General features: G+C 42.3%; 1 protein-coding gene across 2 annotated transcripts in view; it reads right to left on the bottom strand.

The window, feature by feature from the left end:
- The window catches only part of UNC5C (unc-5 netrin receptor C), a 239,866-nt gene that overhangs the window by 84,799 nt on the left and 135,249 nt on the right, over window positions 1-19,818 (bottom strand). For both annotated transcript variants that reach the window (XM_035324370.1, XM_035324371.1), the window contains exon 2: window positions 1,232-1,453. In XM_035324370.1, the coding sequence (XP_035180261.1) occupies window positions 1,232-1,453 (222 nt within the window). The remainder of the gene's footprint in view (window positions 1-1,231; window positions 1,454-19,818) is intronic.

Below are 19,818 nucleotides of genomic sequence, written 5' to 3'. Positions count from 1 at the left end.
TTTTTTTTTTTTTTTTTTTTTTTTTTTTTTTTTTTTTTTTAGCTTTCCTGCTGCATTCGACCTGTTGGAAAATCCTATTCTTACAAGCAAATAAACAGGCCCAAAGTTTAGTACAGATTTTTTCTACAGCCATTCTTCTCTACACCCACCTTCTCTTTCTCAAGCTGAGAGCACCACGGTACTGTTAAAAGCTTATGCTTTTGATCTCTGTACAAATAAATGAGCTGAAACAAATAAAACCCAGTTCACAAGAGACTTCCAAGACATCTGGTGGAGTTATTTTTCTAAGTAATTAGACCAAGTGGTGGTGTAATTCCCAAAGGAAAGGTACCTCCTTGCTTGGTATCCTGCTATTTCTCAGAGACATCAAAACAGCAGTAAGTCCCCCTTCCCTCCTTGCATGTGACTCAAACTCTATTGATTACCAGTATTACCAGAACAATCATATCTTTGATTTAGGCTGGTTTATAGCTCAAGTTTTAAACCTTATTTTTTTTTTCTTTTTCTTTTTAGTACTGTGAGGGTCTTTTTTTTTTTTTTTTTTTTATCATGAATGCCAATGGAATTCTGTTACTGACTGAGGAAGGATGAGGCTCCTTCCTGCACGCTGCAGTTCTCCTTCATGTGGGCTCTATGGAGCAGGCAGAAAAAAATGTAATGGAATAACAGCCAGGAGCTTGTTCTGGATCAATACACTGCCCTAAACTGTGCCCAGGTGTGCCTTCTCCTTCTTTCATGCTAGAAGATGATTAAATTTCTCTCTCTCTTTTTTTTTTTTTTTTTAATTTAATTTTATTTTTATTTTCCGCATTTCCCCAAGAAAACATCATTCTAGGAACAACCCTTTTTTTAATTTTTATTTTTATTTTCCGCATTTCCCCAAGAAAACATCATTCTAGGAACAACCCAAATGCTCTTCAGCACAACGGGGACAACGTGATTCTTGGTCTGTGACTATGATACAGTGCAACCACTGAGAACTTATGAAACTGGAGAAGTGGTTCAAAGTAGGGCAGGACCCTCTACAAATCACGTTTTACTAACTGACCTGGATGTAGACACCACCTCTACACAATGAGAGCTAGTGTTCAGTAATGCCAGCTGCAGAATTCACAGCTATATCAAGAATAAAGAAAAGTAGCTGCCACATGAATAGCTGCTAGATTACAAAGGTGGACTTGATATTACTGCATTTTAATTCTCATCTCTACAAGACATAATGCAAACTCACCGGAGGTTTCATCTACTCTCTCATCCACCACATGGTCCTTCTGATGAACCCATTCACTGTTGCACTTAAAATAGATCTGTGTGGCTGGGCTCGCTTTGCAGTACAGATTCACAGGCTTGTTTTTCACAATGTAAGCCTCTTCGGGTTCAATGAGAAAGTGGGGTAGTGGCTCTGGAGGATCAGAAGGAAAAGTTTCTGGAAGTTCATGAAAAAAATCGTCATCTGCAAATAAAAAAAAAGAGACAAAAAGGACAAATGAAATACCAAAATTCAGCTGTCAAAGACTCACAAGCACTTCCTGAGTGTGCTTTTCAAATAAAAGGTTATATTAGGAGCATTCTGAGATGGAGGCTTAAATGCACTGCTGTTTTCAGACTAGAAGAGATCTTTCTTTACATCCTTAGCTGTCTTCCCTCGATGTGATGTGACAGGGATGTGCGTATTCACATGACTGGGAATGGTCCTTTGTTATCAACACCAGCAACACAAGCAATAAAACATTATGTTAGCGCTTGGGAGAGTTGACTGCGAAACCGTAGAAGGAAATAATAGAAACTTTTGGAAGCTTCAAGGTCACATTTTCCAATAGTGACTTATCGCTGTGCTTAATCAAGTGAATGCACATGGCTCGTATTGGCTGAGGATGTTAAAACAGGAAGGAGCCTTTCTTTTATATGAACAATTTGAAATTTACTCGAAGAGCAGAAGACTAAATGCATGCCCAGTCTATGCCTCTTTTTTCATTTCTCAGCCTGTTAAGACTGCTAATGAAGGTGCCAAGCCATGCTTCATTTACTTTGTGGCACCCTCGTTTCTGCTTTCTTCACTACAGAGAGGAAGCTGGAGCTGGGACACAGGGCACAGCAGCTGTGAGATGGTGAAACCTTGGGCCAATGTGGCCCATGCTATTGATTTAAGGAACCCGTGCACCTCCCTGGTCGTGCTGGAAATGAATTATGTCGATGCAAGAAGCCTGGACAAGGAGGAAAAGAGTCCGGCACACAGGAGGCAACACGAAGAACACCTAACCCACATGCTTTCCTTTCTCTCTCTTCACAAATCTTTCTTTCAAGCCCCTTTGTCACTTTCTGCTGGGGAAGTCTTCTACACCAGAAAGCACCAATGGAGAGAATGTCCCTGTCCCGTTCACCTCTCCACATCAATGCACAAGACCATCCAAGGCCCATCCCAGCAGCCACGAGATGGGGAGGCACCAACTGAAGACAGACCCAGCACTAACAGGCTGCCAGTCCCGAAGGCCTTGTTCAACCTCCCCCTTCCTGCCTCTGCAACAGTTACCGTTACACACAGTGACAGACATTGCGGAGATCAATAACACAGCACAGCACATCAAACTAAAAATACTGGGGAAGGCTGGCTATCTCCTCCCTGCCAGGCTTCATGGAGATGAGATGTCAGACAGCTCCTTCTCTACCTGAGATATGCCTGTCACGGCTGTGTCCAGAATTACAAGGGGCACAGAAGGCTCTCCTGCCAGCCACTGCTATTGCAGAATGACAAGGAAAAGCAGTACCAGAGGAAGGAGCCGGGACAAGAAGGCAGCACGGTACCCACCCACATGGCTATGTGGAGGAAGGCCGTACATCCTCATTAGGGGTGGTAGTACCTTATCCAGCAAGAGACTCTGAGCCTCTTGAACTATTTATGAAGATAGCACACATTCACTTCACCAATTTATTTATTTATTTTCATATTAATGCCCGTGTGGGTATTTAAAAGGCCTGTTTCGCTACCGCAACACTCTTTCACAGTTCACACACCTGAGCTGTTCAGCGTTAGAAGAAAGGACCACTGAGTAAGGCCTGGCATTTTCCTTGCAAAGGGAACATCTGAGATATACAATAACAATTCCGTTTCCATCTCCAACAAATCCACTCCAAATGCTTCAATTTAATTTTTACCACTTGCCCTTCCTCCTTTTTTCCTTTCCACCCTGACCACACCAGCCTGCTTTTTCTGCAGTCCCCTGCCCACTCCCCATTAGCCATTTCTTCCTTGCTCCACTTTGCCCCCCAGTTTTTCCCAAAGAGGAAAATGACTTTCAGCAAGATAGGCGAGACAACATTTGCTTTCATGACATGGAAACATGTCAGAACTGAAGCGAGAGGATTTGCAGCTCTCCTCATACCCTTCTGCGAGTTTCTCCCCATCTTTCCCAGTGCCTCCCTCCCTCGCACACGCTGCTCCACAGCGACACGTGGCACAGGAACATTAGAGATGAATCATTTCCCCCGAACTGCCACAGGACGTATCTTTTTCTTCTGGTCATTTAATTGCAAATCAGTGAGCAGACAGATGGAAACCAACAAAGCACACATATGTTTCATAATTAAACAAGTACTGCTTCACTAATTTCTGGTGACTGGAAGAATAAATGTATTTATTTTCACCACTAGGTTTCTGCACGTTATCAAAGGCAATACTTGTGCTGCCCGACCAATTAACTGCATTCTAGCAAAGATGTAACTAGACAGTCTAACAGGACAGATCAGCAAGCTGCAGGAAAGATAAAGATTTTTTAAAATTATTTTCTCAGTTCTGGAGAATGTGTACAGGCTTTGAGTTTCCCTTCTGAAGGTAACTGCTCCTCATTTTTAAATATTACTTTTATATTAGAAGTGCCCAGTACCTGACAACCTGATCGCACTTTTTGATGGTCAGGTACAAGCCAGCTTTCTTATGGCTTCTTACCATGACACCTTACTCTTTTAAAGCACTAATAAAGCCCAACTTTATTTTTCCGTGCTCTTTCTCATTGCTACCAACAGACATCTAACCCTCTCTTAAAAGCTGGGGATAGAGATGGAAAACACTCACAAAGTGTCACACACAGAGTGTACAGAGGCAGTCTTGTCCTTGGAAACTAGCATTTAAAAGCTGCACTTTTAGAAGAAATTTCAAATAGTAGCTAAGAGATTCTGCTCATTCAATCTCTGCCCTCTTACTGTTGCTATTAGTAGCAACGTTAGAGGTTTTTGCAGAACAAATTCTAAAGAAGAATACCCAGAATGTGAATGCAACTGGATTTTTCAGTGTTTGGCTGAAAAAAGCCTGCAAAGCGAGTCCTACCTCCAGCAGCATTCAGGGTCCCTCACTCCTGCTATTCCCTGCTAAAAGGCAAGAGGAGGCTTTACCAGCCTGCATGGATTGTGGCTGGAACATCCCAAGGGGACGGGATGTTCCGCTGCAGGAGACAGACCACTGCTCCCTCCAGCACAGCCAGCACTGCGGACCCAGCCAAAGTCACAAGGCAGGGGTTTGAGGGCAAAACACAGGCTGCTGACTCGATTTGGAACCAAATATGGATTGAAAACTTGCCTTCCATTTTTTAAATGGGAATTATATGTTATCTTGCTTCCATTGTGGTGCTTGCAGCAATGTGAGGGCATAACTATAATGGCAGTGTAAATATATAAAAATATTCCAAAAAATCAAACACATTTACCCCTGAAAATGTCAATATCGGTTATTTGGCTGTGTTGAGATTTTTTGCAACTCTATAAAACAAGCTTTTAGCAGAACCGAAGCGACTTCCAATGATTTAAGAAACACTTCCATCCAAGTTTCTCCTCACCAGTTGTAGTAATACACAGATCATTCCTCTGCCCAAAAGAAGTCCAAGCTCTTAGTTTCTTTGAGGATCACTGTCTTACAGCCATGTGGTCTAGTGGGTCTGCTTCTATAATGCGGATGGAGGTAAGCTCTCGCTGTGTGCTCCATCTCTATTCAAGAGGAGAAATCTTGCCCGAGTATTTGATCTCAATCTTCCCAATGATTATAGCTGTTTATATAAAATTTTCACCTCCCAATTGCACAGCAAAGCAGCAAGCTTTATACATCTTTTATCTCACTCTCCTAAGGAGATAGACATTTTTTACATCTGTCTGGAGGAAAACAAACAAAGAAACAAATTAAACCATTTGGGAGCAATCTGGGACCGTGGAAACAAACACTGAAACTTCATGTACTTGGTTGCCAATCATTCTGTCATGGTCTTGCTCCCCTTACTACCTTGATCAAATACAATACAAGGCACACACCCGGTTATAACAAGTCCCCTTTTGTGCTCAGCAACTCTGAGCTGCAAGTTTACTTCTGCAATATGTCACATTCATCTTTATTTTCACATAATAAAGTGTGCCACCCATCTGTTGTTATTGACTGATTTATATTAGCAAGACAAAAGACCTGATTAATGGTACTGCTAAACTGGTTTCGCTCATGCCGTTCGTTCATTTTGAGAGAGTGAATTTTAAAAAGCCATTTTAATCTATAAATTTAATTTGGAATTTTTATTTTAGTTGCTGGCCGGAATTAAGACACAACTTTTTATCTGCCGTCTGTAGTATCTGACAACTATATATACATATTAAATGCAAGTTGAATGCAGAAGCTATTGGAACAGGTGAAGTGTCACTGAAATCAGCATTGATAGGAGCTGGCACAGAATGTCCCATGTAGGAGCTTCAGCTTAATTTTAGTTTAATTTTCTATGATGGTAAAACAAATCTCTGCCTGAGCCAAGAGCCTTTTAATGTTAAGCAAGTTCTATATTCTTTTCATGCACTTCTTTGCAAAACTGTACACATTTCAGCTCTTCAAGCATAACAAGTGGGAAAGGAGATTTTATGGTATGCTTCCCTTTTTATGGACCAGTGTCCCTGCTCTAATCCATGGCAGGAAAATATTGTGCTCTGTACACCGATCTATTCATCTCTAGATCACTAGTTTTATTACTATATATCAAGCTTTAATTCTCATCAGCCCGGCGTATAACTCACTATATTTCTGAACTGCGAGACTTACACTATTATTGCTTAGATCATAATAGATTGGACCATTATCTCCTCATGTGAGACCTGCAGCAAATTCTTCTCAAATGGAATTTACTTCGGAATGAGTCAAGAGCAATTTCAAACAAATGGCTGCAAAGCTAATTCCATTTGCATTTGGATGCCCATCACTCGGCAAGATCATTCCCTGTGCGTTGCAAGGAAGGCAGCTGGAGTTAACTGTATGGATGGGATTTCTGTTTGGTTTTTAATGTTATGATTAAAAAGCTTTCTAGAGCAACAAGTACTGTTTACTGTGAAATTAACAGCAGGTGCTAGCTGGGGAAGACAGCTTTATCAGAATGGAGGCAGTGGTTTGTTTTACACTGCATGCATTTTCAGGAAAGGAAAATTGCTCAGCTGTAAGTCCTTTCGTCACAGAGTTTTCTTTTATCCCAAGAAGGGCACGAAATATCATGGTGCCACCAGATGGGAAGCAAGGAAGCAAAAAATCCTGTGTGCTCTACAGTCTGCCTCCACCTTAATGCTGCCTGAGCTATGAAACTGTGCTACGAAAATTAGGCCAAGTTGCATGAGAAGCGAGAGCAAACGGGACTTCAAAGAGGCAGCAAGATGTGATGTGTAAGCAAGAAATAAGCTGATGAAGAGAATTATTGGTGAGTACCTGCCTTGTTGGGGGTCTCTCTTGTTCCTGCCCTATCCCTGGAGACAACTCACAGGGAGAGATGGGCACAGCAAAGGGTAGCCTGCACCCTGAAGGACAAAGCACATTTTCCTGCCTTGCTCTGTGGAGGAAGAGGAGGAGGGTGGCTTTCTCAGCACTGTATCCTCTGTCAGCCCTGCACCAAGCTGATTGCAAGGAGGGCAGACAATAAGGCAATCACACGTTATTCTGCACTATCTCAGAAGTGGAAGATTTCACCAAATAGCCTGGGAAGATTATCACAGCATCGTATTTGGCCAGCCTGGGAGGCACAGGCTGATATCTGCTTGTTCTGAGCTGAATTCACTGCAGGCCTTTACCTGTCTAAAGAGGAGGCTTGGTTTTGTGGCAGCCCACAAACAAGATGCTCGCTGAACCTTGCTGAACTCTCATGGGAACAAGGTCAAGGGAATTTCAGACTCACATTTACTGAGCACCCACAAAATTAAATGCTCTTTTCGGCAGGGAAAACAGAGTGCAGGGAAAAGTGATAGAAAAATTGATAGGGCATGCAACGTTCATCTTTTGTGGGTGAGTTCAGTCCTGAAACAGAATAAATAAATACCACAAAGAGGAATGAACTGCCCCCACATCCACAAGGCCTCAGTGAAGACAACCCTAGCAGACCTCAGCTTAACAACACTTCTCCAGGAGGATAAATGCACGTACTGCATGCATGTAGAGAACAAGGACCGTATCCACGTGTAGATCTGAAGGCGGTTGTGCAAAAGTCTACCCCCAAAATACACATACATCAAACAAAAAAAACCAAACATATCCTTTCCTTCCCTCCTTTACCCTCAGCAAAGGAAGCAGTATCAACATAGACATAGGAAACAATGTCCAACCTGTCCTCAGCCACAGATGCCAACATGGAGCCCTTTCTAAAACCTGGCGGATGGGCATTTAAGGCTTCGGGGACACTGGATTTTTGGCTCAACTGAAGAGTCCAGGAAGGAGGTTTCAGTTGTTCAGTGACAGATCTACTACATGAACATAATAAATGGATAGATAGATGAATAAATAAATAAATAGGCTACCAGAGGTGTGATACAGTAATCCTGTTCATTACATCCATCTTGCCTTGGCTAACCCCTCAGCAAGCTGGAAAGAGCTGAAGGGGAGAAGAAAGCACCATGCTTTCCCTTACAACAACAGCACACAGCTCGAGATTGGACAGGGTGTCTGCTAAACTGAGAGCAATGGTTCAAAGGTTCCACAGCTGCAGAAGCCAAAGAGCCACTATGAGTGCTCCTGTCTTGCAGCACTGCAGCCAACAGAGACCCCTCCTGTTGTACGCTTCACTCCATGCTCCTATTTCACGTGGATGTTGCATGGTCAGATATGAAACCAAAGGCAGAGGAAGGTGAAAGGGTAAACAGTTATCACTTTGCCATGGCCAGTGTGGACACCCTGCACAACCAGGCTACCTACAGCAATCAGCTTGTGCTCTGTTTCCTCCGCTTTGACAGCACCACCTCCTTCTCCTCCCACATCAATGCTTGGAACAGAATTTGGCCTGGCTTGGCCTTGTACAACTGCACTGATGGTAATCTAGTCAGATCTGCTTCACATCTGAGTAAGGAAAAGAAGATTTAGTTCTAAAGTAGGAAAATAATTTTATTTTTAATCAAATGCACTAAATGGTGTGTACCAGCTTTAAGCGACATGCAAGTTTTATATTATTGCCTGGAAAAAATGCATTTTCTTCAAGTTCATTTAATTCATAATTATAATTAAAGTTTCTGTTTCTCCTGAGGCCAGTGGCAGTTTTATCATCACTCAGATCAGAGGCAAACCAAAACCAAAATGTGTCCTCAAAATGATTCTCACAGCCTTCTGTAAGAGAGAGACTTCTTTATACATTGTGTTGCTAATCCAAGACAAAAGTTGTGGGTACATACACAGACGTGACACTTAGAGTGCTGTATCCATAACTTTACCATTGCCTGGAGGCAAACTCCATTAGTCTACAAGCTGCTGCCTAAACATGCAAGAGATGGCACAGGTACTTGTTAGCATTGGACCAAGTACAGGAAAAAGCCAGAACACAGCATGATTTCACACAAGATGATTAAAATACTGTAGCACATGAAGAGCATCAAGCTGTTCTTTGTGCAGGAAGGTTTACAATAATTGTTGTCAGTACAAGAAATCCAATGAAGTAATCTGCAAGGTATGTTATGAGGCTGCTTCACCATTTAAATGGATAAATAAAGATGGAGGAGAGGCTGACTTAGTACTAACAGTGTGAAATGTCAAGTGAAGAGGCAAAGGTCCTGTCTCTCTGCTGTCCTGCCCTGTGCACTGCCAGTCACCTCCTCCTTTGCAATACATTGATTAATTCTGGTGGAAACTTTTGTTTCCACCAGAAAAAAAGCTTCTGGTGGAAGCTTTTGTGCCTATAGAGAGCTACTGGATGGGGTTGGCTCAGGTACAATGCCAAGGCTATCAGATCTGCAGCACCCGAAAGTAAAACAGCAATGCTTGTGCAAACCACAAATTACATCAGTGATATTTTTTTTTTTTTTTGTAATTATTATTTTGTGTAAGATCACTCTCTTTTCTCCTGTTGCTTTCCTTCTCCAATTTCTTTAGAATGAATAAAATATTAATGCTTTTTAATAAAGAAAGTGGGTTGCAGACTGCCTCAGAAACTTTATCCCCCTTACTCTGTCAAGTAACAAAAACAGAGAGAATAACAAAAACTGTTAGTTCACCGATCACTTATGCTGTATTCCATAAAAGTGAGCTCCGGGCATTTAGCCTGCTTACAAAACTGAAACGGCTCCTGTTGGACATGGCTGTGCCGGCAGAGTTCAGGCAGTTGGGCTGCACGCTCTTGCTACGTTTCTTTGGTATGAATGCTACATACGAACACTGAAGGAACAGGATCTGATGACGCCTGCAGAACTGAAGCGCATTTTTCCTTTTGGGTTCTAGTTAGCAAAGAGTCCGTATGATGGCATGGGATCCCTTCCCAACCACCTGCACAGCAAAGTCTAATTTGAAACATTTCTGCCCCAGCTTCCATTAGTCAACCATAATGGTTGACACAGGGTCAAAAAATTATTAAACCTCTGAGGAGCATCATTTCCTCTTCAGTGTTAGGCTTCACTTTTCTTTGACACATTAGTCTTGAAGCAGCTCCAGGCTTTTGACCCCTCCTTTAACCCTGATAACTAATTAAAGATGGACAAGGCTTAGGCTAAAATACTTTTTGTTAAACCTATTCATTCTCAAGTCCCCTTCAGGCACTCTCTGTCACACAGGACAGAGCCTGACATATTTACATGGAGATGAAAGTAGGTGCCTGGTACAATAATACGAAAACCCTCTTTTTACAAGACCTAACTTAACCCTTGTGGTTAGAAGGTAGGATGCATTTTATAGCACATAAAATACATTCTCAACACATACTGGAAACAAGTTTCCTGGGTATAGTCCAAAGCATACAATTCAGGAAAAATCTGAGGATAATTAACTCTGTGTGCATTTTTAGAATTAAAAGTTCAGACACAGGTTCCTCATCTGACTGCTATGTCGACTGTCTGAACATGATGTCCTGAATACAATAAAAAACGAAGAGCTTTTTCTCATGTGAGGATCTGTAGGGCTCTTTCATGTCTTGGAAACAATAACAGAGCTCAGACTAGAGAGTTTTCAGTTGTAGGCACATAGATTTTTGGGCCAGTGGTAAATTATAGCATCCAACACAACTTGATTTAATATAAATCAATCTGTACACAGCATATTGTTGATGGCTAGAGCACATACTGCCAGCTTGAGAGAGGATCTATAACTGGATACACTACTTTGAAAATGCTTTCTTATTTTTTTTATGTTGCTTCATATTAATAATTAAGCTTGCTTCTTGCATCAGTATGCTAGGGTTAAAACGTCGGTCCCTTGGTTTTAGCAAGACTGGCTCCTTTTATCCTTACTTTTCTCATTATATTAAAACTGCTGCAGAGCTCTGCTTCTAGATTTCTAATGCTTTTAATACAAGCATGTTTTTTTTTTTTTTTTTTTTTTTTTCTCTCAGCAAAAAATGATCAACATCTTGTGATTAAGAAAACTGAGGTCTGGTGGGATGTTATGGATCCTGATTCCATGTGCTATCTGAAGTTCCCAGTTAATCTGATCGGTGGGCTCACTCCACCCCAGAGAAACACAGGACGCTTGCCCATGCCTAAAACAAGAGCTCAGTGGGATGGCCATCTGGTTAAGGCATTGACCTAAGACCCAGGGAATGGATATTGTTGTGCAAGCACAGGGAAATCTGTCCCGTCAGGTTCAGGGTCCCATCCACAAAATGGATGTAGCAGCCTAGTACATGGCACACTGAAGGCACTGCCTTCTCAAGTGAGTATACAACTCAGCACTCACATTCTTTCCTCAAAATTCTCCAAAATACCTCAGTCAGTATTATTTACTATACGGCCAACAGCAGTTACACAGAGGAGCATAGCTGAAGTTACGTTTACAGAGACACTAGGGAATAAATCCCGGCTATTTTGGAACCAGTGCCAAGTTTTGCCAGTGATTTGTACAGTACAGGGTTGTTCTCTGAGCCCCTGAGCTTCTGTAATAACCTCCTGCTTTCATGTTGGTCTCCTTCTGTACCCATGGAGCAGCTGAGGAGAAGGATTTGGAGAAGAAGCCTGATCCTGGGTGCTCTGAAGAGCTCTCTCCATGAGCTAGACGTGTCCTGATGGGACTGCTGTCCTGAGACTAACATTAGTCCTCATGAATATCTACCAATTCATTATTTTCTTCCCTGGATCTTAATGACATTATTATTGGTCTGGTGCTAGTTACCTAATTTCATCCACAGTGAATTTTTCAAGAACCATAAATTATTTTGTAGGATGGTGATTTATCCCAGCAGAAGTCCAAATTGAATTAGAAATCCATTAGCTAAATTCTGAGCAGGAGCTTCTGGGGAGAAGGGGAAGGGGAGGGAGGTAACTTGGGAATCTGAGCACCAGATGTAGAAACGAGGAAAAAAAAAACCTTAAAAGAACTAGGAAAAGGAAGATAAAAGATGAATATCATCTCATTGAATTAAACACACAGGTATTTAGGCAGCCAGATGGAAGAACGCAGATTATTGCCTAGGATCAGAAACATGACTCAGGCATTTATTTATTTATTTAGACTAGCAATTGGCTTTGTAAGTACATGAGTCTTTGTAAGCAGATGAAAAGCAGAGGCCTGCTTGCACATCGTGCTTGCGTTCATGCAAATAACAACAGATTGTGTGTACTATATATACTAATAAAGCTAATAATAAGGTGTTCAACCAAATCTTAATGCAAAATAATCGTCTGAATTCCTCCCTCTGAGCGAAAATGGAAGCAAGAAAGGTTTGTTTACTTTGGAAGCATTCTCGGTAATTTAGTCAGCTTGGTCCTAAACGTAGAGCCCGTTTATTTGAGGAGACACACAGACAATGTCCCCCTTTGAGCACATGTTTATTTACAGGAGAGGACATTCTCTTCTCTTGCCACCCTGCCCAGCAGACTCAGCAATGAAGGCAGGTGGAAGGGTAATGCAGCTAGTCCATTGACATTACCTCCCTATGCTTTTCTAAAGCTGGAAGCTCTGACGGACAGATCCCAGAGCCCACAGAGGGATACTGCAGCACAGACCCTCTCATTCTGCATCCACAGAGTTATTTCAGCAGTCCATGAAACGGCTGAGGTATTTGGTTACAGATTGCAAATTTCCTCCTGCAGTGACTAATTTCGTCGATGCTCATTTCCTAAGTCTTGCTGATTTCTTACTCTCAAATTCTCAAACAATTAAAAAAACTCGTAACACTTAGAGAGCAACCTGAGGCAGCAGGCTCCTGGCTCTTTCATTACCCTCAGCACAAACTTCAGCCCAAGTGACCGTGAAGTATCACCCCTTCCATCATCAGGAGTGCCCAAGATAGCTCAAACATAAGTCGTTGAGACCAAATATCAAATACGCAGTGCTAATGGGAAGATCTGACTTCTGAATTACAGTGGGCAAGGCTCCAGTATCAGTAAAACATGCAGTCACCTTTCTTGTCAAAACCCCACTCCTTGCCTCCAAATCTTTTCAAATTCACTCCATGGCCACTAAAAGAAAGAATGAACAAGTGAAAGGAAAGGAAAGCTAAACATTTTCTAAATACTCAGTAATCAGCATTACAACTGGAAATGGCAGTTAAATTAGAGAAACCCTCAGGAAGTGCTGAGAACAGATCCATCACTGGTGTTTTGTGGAAAAGTAGACAGCTCTGCTTTTCAGAGACTGGTGGACTAAGTTTAATTCCTGGATCTTGCTTCCCTTCCTCATCTGTAAATAGTTTCTTGTCTACCATATCCATTTTTAATGTATGTTTCCTACAGAGACAGATACCTCTTAATATGCCAACAGAAAATGTCAGTGATAGTGGGGCTTCAGATCCTGAAAAGACAGTAGAAGAGTCACTGCCAAGATGTTTCTCATCAGCGCTGTGAAATGCTTTGGACTAAATCAGAAGCACCCCAAAACTGAAATTATAGGTCAGACACTAATATTATTGCATTTCCTTTCCAGTACCACTAGCTGAAAGCACACATGCAGAAAGTGAAAGAAAAGGCTGTTTGAAGCATTTCTAACTTGACCACCTCTAGTAGTAGAGATAAGAAATGCTGGAAGTTGTCTAGCTCTGTTTTGTAGATGTCAAAGCTGCTAACGCATTGTATAGTACTCGGGAACATGTCTTTTAGCCAGTGTTAAACTGGCCTTTAAAAGTGCATCGCTGGTATTAGGATACAGAGTCGTTTATTCCTGTCATTGGCTCACTCTCCTTTGTCTAAAGAAAGTGGTACAGCTCAATAATAACCCACATTATTCAAAGAAATTGCATTTGTTTGTATCTCTGTCTAGTCCAAAAATGTAAATCTTTGAGGTCTGAACTCCCTGCACTCCCTGCTACCTATGCCAGAGCCTTGGCCCTCACAGAAGAGAATGGATACCTTTGGGTTTGACTTTTGCATACAGACTCGCATTCAAAATGACAACACAGAATGAATCCAAAACAAAAAGAAACATTGTCAAGGAATAATGGAAATACAATTCATCTGCAGGCCTTGCTGGACATGTTTTGTACTGCTATACGGTATTTATTTATCAGCACTCCTCAGCAGGTCAGATCCAAGCTGGGGAGCAATGAATCAGTGCTCTAATCTCCCTCTACATCATCCCCAGCCTTTCTGAGGAAGCTGATATCCAGCCCCAGTGGAATCTGTCGAGTCCTGATCATAAATGCCATCACAAGAAAAACACAGAACTAAGCTATCTGACTGATTTGAGCATAAAGCACAAATATTTTAACCCTGCTTTCTGCTTCCTCATCTCTGACCTTCTTCGACCCTTTTCTTGCTTGGGGTTTCTGTCCTATCTTTTATTCCCCATGTGGATCCTCTCTTTCCTCAATGCTCTAATGCTCTCTATATTATTTTTCCCCCTACTCCACATCTTTCCCTTTTTTTTTTTTTTTTTTTTTTTTTTTTTAAACTGACTGCTCAGGAAACCCCCAGCATTACAAATGAAAAAGATTCATAGCCAGGAAGAGGAAACAGAAAATGACTGTAGACAGGAGCACTTCCAAAAGCCAGCATTTAACCTAAATATTTGTATTTACTTTTATGACTCTTAGAAAAATTAACTGCATATTTTACCCATACTCATGCAAATCCATCCATGCAATAGTAAAAACTATAATATTCAAATAAACTAACAAGGCAAAAGTTAATCTGTTTTCTTCTAGTGCCTAACCAAACACTACAGTTTAAAGTGGTTCTCCACTTAGTTTAAACAGCTTTTACTGCTACTTACTTGGTAAAATTGGCTTGAACAGCACAAGCCGATTCTGACACTAGGTAGTTCCATTCAGCAGGTTTCTAACTTGTGGCCAGCACAACACAATATTATTAAATCAAACATCTGTAAGTAAGTAGTAAAAAGTCCCATTCTGTGATTGTACAAGTCTTGGAGCAGAAAGAGTAGAAAACATATAGTATTAGTTACGAGCCGTAGTATGTGAAGGTTTTACACCAAAAAAAAAAATAATTTGCAATAGTTCAATCTTACCCTCTGAGCTACATTTCCTTTAATGAGGGAAAATCACAGCATACAAGCAAATTAATATCTAAATTAAAACAGCAGCTGTGCACTTGGGTAGTAATTGTATTCAAGAAACCTCAGAAGCTCTCTGTTAATACTTAGAGAGAGGGCTGTATTTTGGTTGGATTCCCACTGTACTTGGAGCTGATGCCAAAACACATTACAGCACAGCTGAAAACAGGTATTGTAAGAGCAAGACAGTCAGCATTTTGCCTCGGGAGTCTGGGCTGTTGCTTCCTGTTAATGAACAAAACCTCTGTTAGCTGAGCTGCTTCATTCCCAAAGCCACCTCTGCTGTTTGGCAACATGCAGTGCTCTCACCCCATCCCCACTCAAGAGAGGACAACACTTTCTACCACTGTAAATTTAATCTGAATCCACACACACACACACACACAAGAAAAAAAAAAAAATAATAAAAAATTAATCTTTGTCAATATGTTGAAGTTAGACTGCTCTGCATGACCACCCAGAGCAGGCTGCCCAGGACCACATCCGGGAGTATTTTTTAGGATCTCTAAGGAGGGACACTCCACAACCTCTGTGGGAAAGCTATGCCAGTGCACAGTCACCCACAAAGACTTGTTCCCCTCCAGGATCCTCCTTCCCTTGTTGGACTGTCTATGTTCTGTCCAGGTAAGCAGAAACCTAGATTTGGATGGTAACTGAGTATTGGTATTCCACCCACTGCAGAGATAAGTTACCAGCCTGTTTCTCCACCATGCCACGTACAGTGGCTTCTGTCAGGATTTTTCCCCCATGGCATCCCTCAGATAATGGCACCTGAAGGCTTGGAAAGGAGATGTCCTGTGCCATCCCTTCTGTCTACACACTGGCCACAGCTACCACTAGCATTTGGCCCTGTGGATTGTGGCACCTCCTGGCTTCAAATTCCCCTGGTCTACTACTCCTAGGTGAAAAAATGTCATTATTCTAAGGATACACTCAATGTATGTACAGATAAACTTGGATGGGGAAGAAGAGGGTTAGCAGCAGGAGCAGAGAACAAGTTGCTGTACATGACAGTTCATTTCTGGATAGCTAAGGAGATTAATGCCTTCACCTGCTGCTCGTGCATTACTGTCCCCAGCCATACAAAGATGAAATGCTGTCATGTACAGCAACTTGCTCTTCATTGCTCAAGCGGAGAGAGATCGTGCAACCACTGCTCTGCTGAACCCCAAGCCCTGCCACACAATGTTTAATTAAGAAAAGCATGAATAGTTAACACAATTTGTCTTTAAACAATGTACTGTAAATGCTCCATCTCCAACAACTTGATGAAAAGTGTAAAAAATGACGCAGCCATAAACTATCTTAGCATGGTTTGCAGCAGTCAGCTACGAAAAGGGTCTTCTCTATCTTTTTAAAATAAATAACATCAGAGATTATTGTCCAAATCTTTCTTCATATTTGTTCCACTTTCCCTGGTTGTTATTACTGCACTTATCATCTGCCATTTCTAATATCTTCTTAGAAATCTGAAAATAACTTTTCCCCAGACACCTTTTTTGAAATTTGTATTTGTAGCATAAATTAAGTACAAGAAAAAAAAAAAAGCTAGTCACAAAACCAACACATCAGACAGTTTCTGCAACTGCACGGTAATCCTGTGCCCCTGTGCCAGAAAATGCGTCCATCTCCTCTGTGGTCTCTTGTTCCCCCCCAATCATCAAGAAAAAGATGGTATTTCCCTCTTCATTTCCCTACCCCCCCCCCCCCCCCCCCCGCTTTTTAAAAATTAATTTTATTATTTATTTATTTACAGGGGAATGCTGTCATACTGGAAACCAGCTGAATCAGGAATCAAAAATGCTTTTCTGAAACCTCAGTCTAGTCTTCACCCTGCTAGGTGATCTCTAGCAATCACTTGGACAAACTTTTCTAGGGGTAGGGTTATCACTTTGAGTTGAGATTTTTGTCACAGCCTAGAGAGTTTAGACTCCACTCTTCATTTAAAACAGTTTGCCTAGCATTACTAAGTTGCTTTAAAAGAGTGAACCTTACCTCTGAAGCAATCTAACCTGGCCTAAGTGTTGAAGCTGCAGATTATGGACAATGTAGATGCTAAGATAGATGCAATAGAAAAGTATTTATTATAAAGCTAGCAAAAGCACAAATTAACGTCACAACTGTCAGGTATCATTTGACTTTTAAAGTGAGAACTTGCATCTTTCGCATCCTTAGACTAAAAAGAATCACAGAACTACAGAATTATCTAGGTTGGAAGAGACCTCCAAGATCAACCTCTGCAGATCAGCACATGCACCTAACTTGCTGTCATCTGCAAACTTACTGAGGGTGCACTCGCTCCCCTCATTCAGATCATCGATAAAGATAGTAAAGAGAACTGGCCCTAGTACTGAGCCCTGGAGGGCTCCACTAGTGACTGGCCACTGAGGTCAAACTGACAGGCCTGTAGTTTCCCAGGTCAGTCCTCCGGCCCTTCTTGTAGATGGGCGTCATGTTTGCTAGCCACCAGTCAACTGGGACCTCCCCTGATAGCCAGGACTGCTGATAAATGATGGAAAGAGGCTTGGCCAGAGAACTTGGATCTTCCATCAGTTCTCTCAGAACCCTTAGGTGGATCCCATCCAGCCCCATCAACTTCTGTACATCTAAGTGGACATTTCTGTGTGGATTGTGAGGGCCAAATCCTTCTCCCCATCCCCTTCCACCAGCTCAGGGAACTGGGTATCCAGATAACAACTGGTCTTGCTGTTAAAGACCGAGGCAAAGAAGGCATTAAGCACCTCAGCCTTTTCCTCATCTCTTGTCAATAAGTTTCCCCACACATCCAGTAAAGGGTGGAGATTCTCCTTAGTCCTCCTTTTCGTGTTTGTCTTTATAAAAACATTTTCTGTTATCTTTAACAGCAGTAGCCAGATTGAGCTCCAGATGAGCTTTGGCCTTTCTAATTTTGCCCCTGCCCTTACAACATTTTTACAGTCCTCCTGAGTGGTCCGCCCTCTTTCCCAAAGGTCATAAATGCTCCTTTTTTTTTTTTTTTTTTTTTTTTTTTCCCTAAACTCTAGCCAGAGTTCAGTGTTCAGCCAGGTTGGTCTTCTTCTGTGCCGGCTCGTCTTTGGGCCCGTGGGGGCAGAACGCTCCTGAGCCGTTAAGATTTCCTTCTTGAGGAGCACCCAGCCTTCCTGGGCTCCTATGCCCTTCAGAACCACCTCCCAAGGGACTCTACCAACCAGTGTCCTGAGCAGCTCAAAGTCTGCCCTCTGGAAGTCCAAGACAGCAGTTTTACTGATCCCCCTCCTGACTTGACCAAGAATAGAGAACCCAAGACAGCCCCCGACCACCACATCTCCCACCAGTCCTTCTCTGTTTGTGAACAGCAGGTCTAGCGGGCTGCCTCCCCTGGCAGGCTCACTAACCAGCTGCATCAGGAAGCGATCAGGATGCCCTCCAGAAACCTCCTAGACTGCTTCCTCTGAGCTGTATTGTATTTCCAGGACATGTCTGGGAAGTTGAAGTCCCCCACGAGAACAAGTGCTGGCAATTGTGTAACTTCTGCCAGCTGCCTGTAGAACTGGCTGCAAAACGGCGGCGATGCCCGATGTAAATGCCCCGCCACTGCCGCTGCCACCGCAGGCTCTGCCCGTGCCTCGTCAGCCTCCCTCACAAGGGCTGCTGGGCCTGGCGGCTCCCTCGGCTGCCTCGAGTGGCCTCGATGCCGGAAAAAAAGCCCTGCCTGCTGTGATCCCCAGCTCCACTGCACAACACATCTGCCCCAGAGCTCATCGTCTTGGTGAGAAAACCAAAAAATAAACCCGTACTGCCATCTTTTCCTCTTCCAAACACGTCCTTTCCAGTGGGCTGTTTCTACCTACACTCCACAAGTCTGAGTACACCTCAGCCTGCAGTTCCAAACTTAAAATAAAATTCAAGACCAAGATTATGACACCATCCTAAGATATAGATCCTCGTATGTGTACTCTGACCTCATCCACCATGAAACTGCAGCAGGGCGCCCGTGATCATGGTTTGTACATCCGCATTGCGATAGGGCCATGACTCAGGAGGGGTTCCAGCTGTTTCTGCAGGCAGCACGGCTCACATTCTAGCTGACAATTTGGAGACTTGGGGGGATCTAAATATATCTGGGGAGTACATATAAATTTATCTCTATATGGATAAAGAGATTCTATTCTGTAGAAAGAGTATCTGAAAGTTTCCTTCTGCAAAACAAAAACTTGAACAGGAAAGGTCATGCCTGAGCTTGTATTATTGGTCTTGCAGCTGCTTTCACTAATGTTGTCTGAAAATTATTGCCTTCACCAAGAGAAGAATTGATCCCATTATCTGGTACAATTTTCTCATATTATTTACTACTGGTCTTATCATCCCATCAGCTATATCATCCACTGATTTCTTTTGTTCCCCTGCTTCAGATTCCTTATCTTATTTCTGGGATGACCCAGTTTTCCACTGCTTATATTTATCTGTTATTCTTATACACTCCATAAATGCCCATTTATGAAACTGTTTATGTACACCAGCAGCCTTACGGAGAGGGTGCAGAAGGTAAAGCATTGCAATTCAGGAACATCCATATGGATTTTGATAGGCTGTGATCTGGGAAAATAAAATCATTTCCATCCACTGGGGATGTTGGTATTTCTGTGAACAAGAAGCTGCAGCATTTTCTATTTCCTCTAGATGGATAACGCATCTGGGACAGAACATCATGGGACCTTAGAAGACACGTGGGCCAAGACATTTTATGCTCTCTGGGCCACTTCATTTATCTTCTTCTTTGCCTTTAAACTCAAAAGGACTGTACAGGGGTAAACATAATCTGAAAGAGGTATCAGGTAGGTAACAGCTCTTCAGCCAAATATGTCTGTCTGAACTTGACCCTTGTTTGGGAAAAACACATCGCTGTAATTATGTATTATATAGACATCCTCCCT

Source organism: Oxyura jamaicensis, chromosome 4 (assembly GCF_011077185.1).
Source record: "Oxyura jamaicensis isolate SHBP4307 breed ruddy duck chromosome 4, BPBGC_Ojam_1.0, whole genome shotgun sequence".
NCBI classification, from domain to species: domain Eukaryota; kingdom Metazoa; phylum Chordata; class Aves; order Anseriformes; family Anatidae; genus Oxyura; species Oxyura jamaicensis.
This window is presented reverse-complemented; position numbering and strand designations above follow the sequence as displayed.